The 9,347-nt window shown below is 35.5% G+C and overlaps 1 protein-coding gene across 2 annotated transcripts in view; it reads right to left on the minus strand.

Moving 5' to 3' along the window:
* FAP (fibroblast activation protein, alpha) overlaps positions 1-9,347 on the minus strand; it is a 175,698-nt gene that overhangs the window by 32,743 nt on the left and 133,608 nt on the right. For both annotated transcript variants that reach the window (XM_006866989.1, XM_006866990.1), the window contains 4 exons: positions 8,302-8,400; positions 7,425-7,494; positions 6,440-6,634; positions 566-620 (listed from right to left, as the gene is read on the minus strand). In XM_006866989.1, coding sequence (XP_006867051.1) covers positions 566-620; positions 6,440-6,634; positions 7,425-7,494; positions 8,302-8,400 — 419 coding nt within the window. The remainder of the gene's footprint in view (positions 1-565; positions 621-6,439; positions 6,635-7,424; positions 7,495-8,301; positions 8,401-9,347) is intronic.

The following is a 9,347-nucleotide window of genomic DNA, read 5'->3' on the forward strand; positions in this document are numbered from 1 at the left end:
GGACAGCTAACCACAAGGTTGGTTGTTCAAAGCTACCACCCACTCCTCAGAAACCTTATAGAGTCACTATGAATCAAAGCCAACTCCACAGTACTTAACAACAACAATTTGTTGTTAACAAGTACAGTCAGTTCAGCATGCTATAAATTTATTACCTAAAACTTTAGTAAAAATGTGTAACTTATTGTTGATTCAATTCTATTTCATAGCAAACCTATAGGGCAGAACAGAACTTCCCCATAGGGTTTCCAAGGCCATAAATTTCAATAGAAACAGACTGCCCCAGACTGCCCCATCTTTCTCTTGCAGAGCTGGTGGATTTGAACCACCAGCTTAGTCACTGTGCCTCTTTAATTAGTTCTACAAGGAAGAAAAAAAAATGATTGGAAAAAGAAACAAACTTAAAACCATTTTCAAGCCCAGATTATCTGAATTGACTGTTTCCATTGACAGATTAAATTATGTGGCAACATTAACATTTCATGTGAAACCTTATAAACGAACACTTTAGAAAATGATGATTGCTGAACTGAATAACAGGCATAAAAAATATAAAACAACTCACCCAGCCCCATATGGCTATTCTTTTTTCATCAATGAAACCCATTTCTATGAATTTTCTAAAGTAAAAGAAACACATTTAAAAATTTGTAAGTGTGTACACATGACATTTACTTCATTACACAAGCATATTTAATCCAAAAATTTAATAGATATGCTACATTTTCTTTGTTTAAACACATGCACAATAAGGCTGCATGTACAAATAATTAAAAGAATTTTATTATGTTTTCTGCGATAAAAAAGGAATCTGCTTAGACTCTTTCTACATTGGTTGAGTAGGACTTTCAGGGCTGTAAGGCCTCACATATCCTAAATTTATAGGTGAGTTAGCTGCAACTAACAAAGGTCGAAAGACAGGCTCATGGTAACATAAAAACTGTTCATAGTTTTATTAGATTCAAATTTCCAGCTTTTGGAAAGAATGTATTGTTGCTGTTTTAAATTTTATTAATTTCTTCTTACCTTGTTTGATTAACAATAATCATAGTTTCATTTTTCATTATGTGGCACTGTAGGATAAACACTGAACTGTGAAACATAGGGTTGGTGGTACAAACCTATCAGGTGTTCCATGGAAACCCTGTATAGGGTTGCTATGAGTTGGAATCGACTCAATGGCACTTAACAACAACAAGAATTTTAAAACACTCGCACATACTGCTGTGAGTCGATTCTGACTCAGAGACTCTACAGGGCAAGTAGAACTGTCCCAAAAGGCTTCCAAGGCTGTAATGAATCATAGAAGCAGACTATCATGTCTTTCTCCCACAGAGAAGGTGGTGGGTTCAAACTGCCAACTTTTGGTTAGCAGCCATGCTTAACCACTGCATTGCCAGGGTTCCTTTTACTTCATTTTTAGTCATACTTGAGATATCCAATCTCCTCTGATTTCATACTCCTCATTTAGCAAGGTATGAACAATGATATGTATCTTTTTTATATATACCATTTTGTAAATGTTGTTGTTGTTGTTAAGTGTTGTCCAGTTGGCTCTGACTCATAGCAATCTTGTAGGGTTTCCAAGGTGTGGCTGGTGAGCTTGAACAGCCAACGTTTAGATAGGTAGGTATGGAAATGATTCATTTTAGATAGCCACCATAAATTGCATCCATTTATAAATGATTATCTTTTAATTCCATTTTTTTAAGCTTCCTCATATGTATGTCCTTAGGAGTAATAGCCAGCCGTGCTGAAAGTCCTGCGATGCTCTAAGGAAACACACCTTTGCAAAACAGGTACAAGTGAGAGTGTTTCCATCTTACTTACAGCATGCCCCCCCCACTTGAGGGCTGGTGTTCTAGAGCAATTATGATTTATTTTGAGGACAGTTTGATAAAAACTCAAGAAAACCTCAGAAATAGAAGCCATGGTAGAAATACACAAATCAGATAAGTCCTTGCAAAGACCACTGCAGTGAGGGTGAAACCAATCAGACACATGACCCTCCCTAAAATACTAATTTTTAAAAAAATCCCTAGGATTATTGTTAATGTCCTTTCTTATTCTTCTCTAGAATTAGAACTGAGTCATTTTCATGAGTTGGATAGTGGAGGATTTTACTTAAAAGAATTTCACAGCAACCATTTTGGTCGTTGCATGGATTCCGCTTGCACGTTTCAGATGAATACAAGGAATTGGGCAAATGCCCGGGATAAACAGATGGGAAGAGGCCCCGTTAGTCACAGCTTATCCGACACTGCTTCTGAGGGACACTGAGGAGTCTACATGGAAGAAATGCAGCAGCAAATAGAAAGTTGCTACCTGTGTAGATATTGTTCATGATAAACCAGAGAAAATAGGCAGCAAGTTTGTGGCATTTCAGCCACCTCTCTACACAACATCAAATGAAAGAAGAAAAGGTCCACTCTCATTGCTAAAAAAAAAAAAAAAATCTTGCCACTGATGCTTGAAGACAGTGCTGGGTCATAAAATCAGCTCTGATTTTATGATCTCACAGAATCTAGCAATTACACTGCCTTGCATCTAGAGTAAAAAGCAAATAACAGGTGATACATGGGAACAGGAAATTCTTAAAAGCTCCCTTCCTGCGTTTATTCTGAAAGGAAGGCATTTACAGGAAATGATAGTGCAGTAGTTAACATGGCAATGAAACATTAGCACTTAATGTGGCAGGATGGGGTTAAAGGTTAGCTAGATAAACTGAGCACTTTGAAACTAACTAGGCTCTATAAAATTCACCTTCAAATTCTGAAGTTTCCAGGAGGGCATAAATAGTGATGATAACGTGGCTAAATAAACAAAACATTAGTAAGGCACAGAAAGGATCTTTTTCTAACTTTGGATGCTGGATTGAACTTCACAAAGATCTATCTATGCCAAGGTCACTTGGGAACCTAGTGTTGAAACATCCTAGTTTAGAAATAATCTTATTGATATGACCTATAACAATTTCATATGATATTTCCTCCTATCATTCTTCTCCATCATTAACCCTCAAGTTTTATAAAATTTCAAAAAATTGTGAAAATTCAAAAAAATGCCTAAGGTACCCCCAAATGAACAGATTTGGACCTAAAACCCTTGAAGCCTTATGGACCCCACATATGTAGTTTTCAGAGGAGTCTAAAGAAAGTAGCCTTCAGTTTCATGCTTTTATTATATAAGGTCTCTTTTGAAATATTCTCTTTTGTGTCGACAAAAATTGAGAGGCTGTATGGCTAAATTTTCCTGTTTTGCTTTGTTTGAATCTATATATTGGCCCTGAGTATTTACAGTTGTTTCTATATATGTGGCGCTGTGGGTTAATGCACCAGACTGCAAAGCCATTTGAACTGCAAGGTCGACGGTTCAAGCTCACCATGCGCTCCTCAGAAACCCTATACAGGGTCGCTATGGGTCGGCACTGACTTGACGGCACTTCACAACAAATATATATAATATACATATGATTTTTCTATGGTATGTAGGAAATTTTGTCAGACTGTATTTTATAAGACACTCCAGGGGACACATTTCATCCCTTGAGGAGAAATTTGAGGATTACAACAGATCGACTATAAACCCAATTCCCAGGTTAGGCTAGGTGTTTGGTGTCTGATTCCTAAAACACTTTGGGAGACATTTAGTTGAATCATTCCCAGGATTATCATGATAAATCTGTACTTTTTAGTTTTTGTTTTCTCAAAGCATCAAGTTCCCAGGCTTCTCTTTCATTTCTGCAGAGTAATGTGTCTAGCAAAACCCAGGCTAGACCTACCGCCATCTCCACTCTTGCACATGTGCTTCACAAGGGCCACACAGGCCCTCTACTTTCACTAGTATCTGTTTATAAAAATTCGATTTAATAATTCTGTTCCTTTCCCAGACTGCAAATTCTCTGAAAACAGAGAGTAAATGGAAATTGTTTTATACAGTGTACTGCAAGAGTACATATTAGTATTTGGTCTGTTGCTGAATGGCTAAGTAAATGAGTAAACATAGACAGGAAGACTTTAGATTCTATCCTAAAAATGGCTCAGAGAAGGCAAAATTATTCATCTTCAATTCTAAATGATAAACTCTAGTGTGAACATTGGTAGAATTTGGGACTTTATGTGTTATTATTTGGAACATTAGAAATAGTGATTTCATTAAGGCCTATACATGGGGCTTGGTTTAAAATTTTATTTCATCTGAGGAACACTGTTAAGATCTCTATTCTGTTTCTGGAGGTATTATTCTTACATTTGAATACTTCATTCAATAAAAGCACAAAAATTCAATGATAATTTTTGGTGATTATGGGTTTTAATGACAATGATTCCTTTTTCTTTTTCTCTTATGATCACTACCAACAACTCACTGTTTAGCTCTACCAAATTTGGAAATTAATGAATTATAAATGTGTTTTCATGCAGTCTATGGATTACACATCTTCAATGGTTACTTATTATTAAGTGTCGTTGAGTCAATTTTGACTCATAACAATCCTGTATAGGGTTTCTGAGGAGCAGTTGGTGGGTTTGAACTGCCGGCTTTGTGGTTGGCGGTCTAATGCTTATCCTATAGTGTCACACCAGAACTCCCACAGTGCCAAAAAACCTCCTAAGGAGATAAGCTACAATTCTGACAACAGTGTTAATATTCTCATTAAGACACCAAGAGTCTGTATAGGATACAGTGATCTCTCAGTGATATTTTCCTTTGAACTATCTTTTCTATACCTGTCAGACAAAAGTCTTCCAAACAAATGAATATTTAAAAGACCAAAAATCTGAATCAGTAAGAATGATGGAGTCTTCTAGAAGTTAGGTGTGAATGATGGAGACAGAATACTGTTATTTAATATTGTAGTTATCAATTTGTCAGATTTTATTTAAATAGTCCTTGCTTTTAATTGCATATTATGTGTGTAAGTATGTGCGTACATAACTGTTCAAAAAATGAGAGAATAATTTACAAATAGATAAGTTACAATAACTTTTCTATTTTTAAAAATAATTACTTGTGAGTCTAAACTCTTTTGCTCTGATGTGAAAGAAAAATACAGAAAAGTGTTATCTGGCCCAGTCTCCTAGTTTTTAAATTGTGTGTTGCACTGAAACTAATAACTATTAATGACATTAAGATGATAAAAGAGATGTTCTAATAAATTTTCAAAATTACTATGCCATGAAACAGTATTTGAATTTTAGCTGTTATGCATGTATATACATCCATGATTAGAGGGATATTAGTTTGTGTTATTTTTTTTAATATATACTACTATTCCTACCTGGTGTGGTGTTGTGGGCTAATGTGCTGGATTGCAAGGTTGCTTTGAAACCAAGGTCAGCAGTTCGGGCTCACAGCCACTCCTCGGATAACCTATACAGAGTTGCTGTGAGTCAGAACTGACTTGATGGCACATAGCAACAACAAAATTCACACCTATTTATACCATAATACTAAAACCCCAGAAACCTTAGAAATATCTAGAAAGAATCAGCATTGTATTTCAAAATTAGCAACAATTTTGTTGACTATTTCTTATGTTGCTTGTAAAGTGGAGGGTAGGATGAAAAGAGGAAGACCCCCAACAATATGGATTGGTCCAGTGTCAGTAGCAGTGGGCGCAAGCATAGCAGTGACTGTGAGGTTGGCACAGGATCAGGCAGTGTTTTGTTCTATTGTGTAGAGGGTCACTATGAGTCGGTACCAACTTGATGATACCTAACAACAGCAACAACAATCTAGTTTATTTCAGTAAAAGTTAAGTGAGTCATACATTGCAGTTAGGAAAAAAGTACTTAGATTATATATTCCTCTTCTTCTAAATGTTTTAATAATATAATTTCTAATATATAAAATGAATATTTTTCTGGAAAATTAAAATAAGCAAACACTGTTTCATCTAACATAGCCAAATTTGACCATATATTTATATTAAAAAATAAATATATTTATTTAAATATAAATAAATGTCTAACACCTAAATTTCTAAAATTTTGAACTATTTCTAGACTTATGAGACATAATCCACATTGCCTGAGCAATTTCAGATGTTTTAGCTTCTTGAAGAGAAGCTCTGGAATTATAAAAGTTGTTTTACCTTTTCTGCCAATTGTGTACCATGGTAATAAATGAAAGAATATTAAAATGAGTTACACATCTGATGAGGCTGTCATTATTTTTCTATGTACTTATTATCTCTTTCCCATGAATCAATTTCTCTCATATTGGGTAAAAATATACCTTTAAGATAAACAAAGCTTTGTATCAAATTAAGAAAACAGAACAAAATAAGTAATTCAATAAGAATGTTGTGACTTCGAGTTGCTTCCAACTGATAGCGACCCTGTGTATAACACAACGAAACATTAAGAATGGAGAAACCCAAATGGATTGCATAACACTCGTTCCATATCTATTCCTGTTTGAATGAGAAGGTGTTCACCTGACAGCTGTAATCTGGTCCTCAACTTCATAAGTGCCCAGTTTTCGATAAACTGCATACAGGAGTTTATCACCCTGAAAAGCTGTTCCTCGACCATCTACCAAGGCAACCACCATCCCTTCCTTGCTTGCAAGATAGGATATCCAATTAACAGTAAACAAAGACTTTACGCTCTGACTGCAGGGACCACCATACCTAAAGAGGAAAAAGAAAGATAAAACATTTGATTCCATTGTAAGACTCAACTTTCTATGAGATTCAATCATTGCTTCTAATAATATCCAGTACATTTGTATAATAAAATGTCAATAACAATAACATTAGAATTGGCTCAATATCAAGAAAAGACCAGGCTTTTCTGAGAGGTTTGTTACAAGGAAGTTGTTTTGGGACATAGCCTCTCCTATTCCCTAAAACGGATACATCTAGGGTTGGCATTTCAAGGAATATGTGTGGGTTTTTCGTCATTTCTGCCACCTGCCACTTGCTAAAAGCAGACATAAGATATACTAAAAAAAAAAAAAAGCATGGTGTTTTAAGCAAATTGTGTGTAGGTCAGCACTGATTTTGGGTGTGATTCCACTAAATGCATTCCATTTCTTTATTTCATTTCTAACTCAATTACATAAGACATTAAGATGATTTACTATATATATATTTATATATATGTGTGTGTGTGTGTTGTGGGGTTTTTTGTTGTTTTTGCTGCAATTTCTCTGTCTCAAAGGTGTTCTGACACATTCGACAATTTGCCATACAAAGGAAATTCAACATAACAAATAAAAGCAAGTCCATCTAAAACCCAAACTTCCTCAAGCTATTTTAAATAGCCATATTTTATTTACTCTGATTAGTTGAGGAATATATAAAAACAGCATCAGTATGAACTGTTACCAAGGAGAATGGTTCATTCTATCTCATAAATGTGTATTTCATCCAACATATTTTCAGTAAATAGTTTTACACCAAAGAAAATATTACATACACTTGAATTAGCAGGGGATACTTCTTTGATCTGTCAAATTGAGGGGGAAGAATCATCTTGTACCATAAAGCTTTGGAAAAAAACACAAGGAGAATATTTTTATTGCAAAGTATTTGTAGCAATATTTTAAAAATAATATAAAACATAAGATCAACTCTTATCCAGTAAATTATTATGACTCAATAATGTGTTTTAAATATATTTTTATTACTACATATTTTATATCTAGTTTATAAACAGATTTCTGATGTGGTGTACTGGACCGCAAAGCAAAAGATCAGCAGTTCAAACCCACCGGATGCTCACTGGAAATCCTATATAAGGTCGCTATGAGTCAGAACTGACTGGACAGCATTCAACAACAAGTTTATAAACATCAAAGATTCTTGAATCAATGCTTATTCTAGAAGCACACGTTGTAAAATTAAAATTAGATATGGTGGTGGTTGGTGGTTATGTGCTGTGGAGTCGGCTCCAACTCATAGCAACCCTGTACGGGGCTTCTGAGGCTGTAAATCTTTACAGGAGCTTTAGAAAGTCTTATCTTTCTCCTGTGGAACAGCTGGTAGTTTTGAACTATTGTACCTGAGGTGAACAGCCCGATTCGTAACCACTACACTACCAGAGCACCTTAAAAATTAGAAATGCGCTTTTTAAAAAATGCAGCTGTTGAAATGGAGCTATAGACAATGTAAAGTTTACCTTATTCACAAACATATCAGCAATGTTAGTGAAACTAAATATTGTTATAATAAGATTGCTTTAATTAAGATTCTATAATACATTTAGGGGTTAGACTGCAATGTTTACCCTATAAAATTTTAAGCAAAAAAATGTGTTCAACTTCATATGTATAAAGATTTTTTAAAGATCTTACTAATTTCATTGACTTCAAGTTTCTTAATTTCTTCTTTAGGCAGCTGGATACTTTTTAAAGCATTTTCCAATTCTTTATTTTCTTCCAGGATTTTAATTTCTTAAAAAAATAAAATATCAACTTTAAGTTATTGTTTTATTTCTTTAAATTATCTTAGTTGTACAATAAACTGTTTAAGATTACTTACCGCATTTAATATCGTCGCACACAATTTTAATTCCATTTTTAAGGTATATATGAGTTTATAAAGGGTATCATGTTTCAATGTTGTTGTTGTTAAGTGCCATTGAGTCGCTTCTGACCCATAGTGACTCTGTATAAGGTTTCCAAAGAACAGCTGGTGAGCTTGAACTACTACCTTGCACTTCAAACAAATTTGCAGTCTGATACACTAGCCCACACCCCACACCAGGACATGTTTCAATAATTGCCCCCTAGTGGTTACAAATCGGGCTGCGAGCTGCAAGGTCAGCAGTTCGAAACTACCAGCGGTTCCGCGGGAGAAAGATGAGGCGGTCTACTCCCGTAAAGATTTACAGCCTCGGAAACCCTGTGTAGGGTCGCTATGAGTCGGAACCGACTCCACGGCACATCACAACAACAACATTCAACCACCACTCCTCTGTCAGCTTGTCGTAGTGTGGTGGCTTGTAAGTTGCGGTGATTTTGGAAGTTATGCCACCGATATTTTAAATACCAGCAGGGTTACCTATGGTGGACAGTTTTCAGATGAGCTTCCAGAAGAAGACAGACTAGGAAGAAGGAGTGATGAACTACTTTCGAATATTTAGTCACTAAATACCTTATGAATAGCAGAGAAACACTGTCAGATATAGTGCCGGAAAATGAGCCCCTCAGGTTGGAAGGCATTCAAAATGTGACTGGGGAAGAGCTGCCTCCCCAAAGTAGAGTTGACCGTGGGGACACGAATGGAGTAAAGCTCATGGGAGAAAAGCCAGTGGAGCCTTCATTGGCTGATGGGGCACAGCTCAAAATGAAGAGAAACAGCTATAAACATCCATTGAAAATTGGAACATGGAATGTAC

This window comes from Chrysochloris asiatica, unplaced genomic scaffold (genome assembly GCF_000296735.1).
Source record: "Chrysochloris asiatica unplaced genomic scaffold, ChrAsi1.0 scaffold00099, whole genome shotgun sequence".
Classification (NCBI taxonomy): domain Eukaryota; kingdom Metazoa; phylum Chordata; class Mammalia; order Afrosoricida; family Chrysochloridae; genus Chrysochloris; species Chrysochloris asiatica.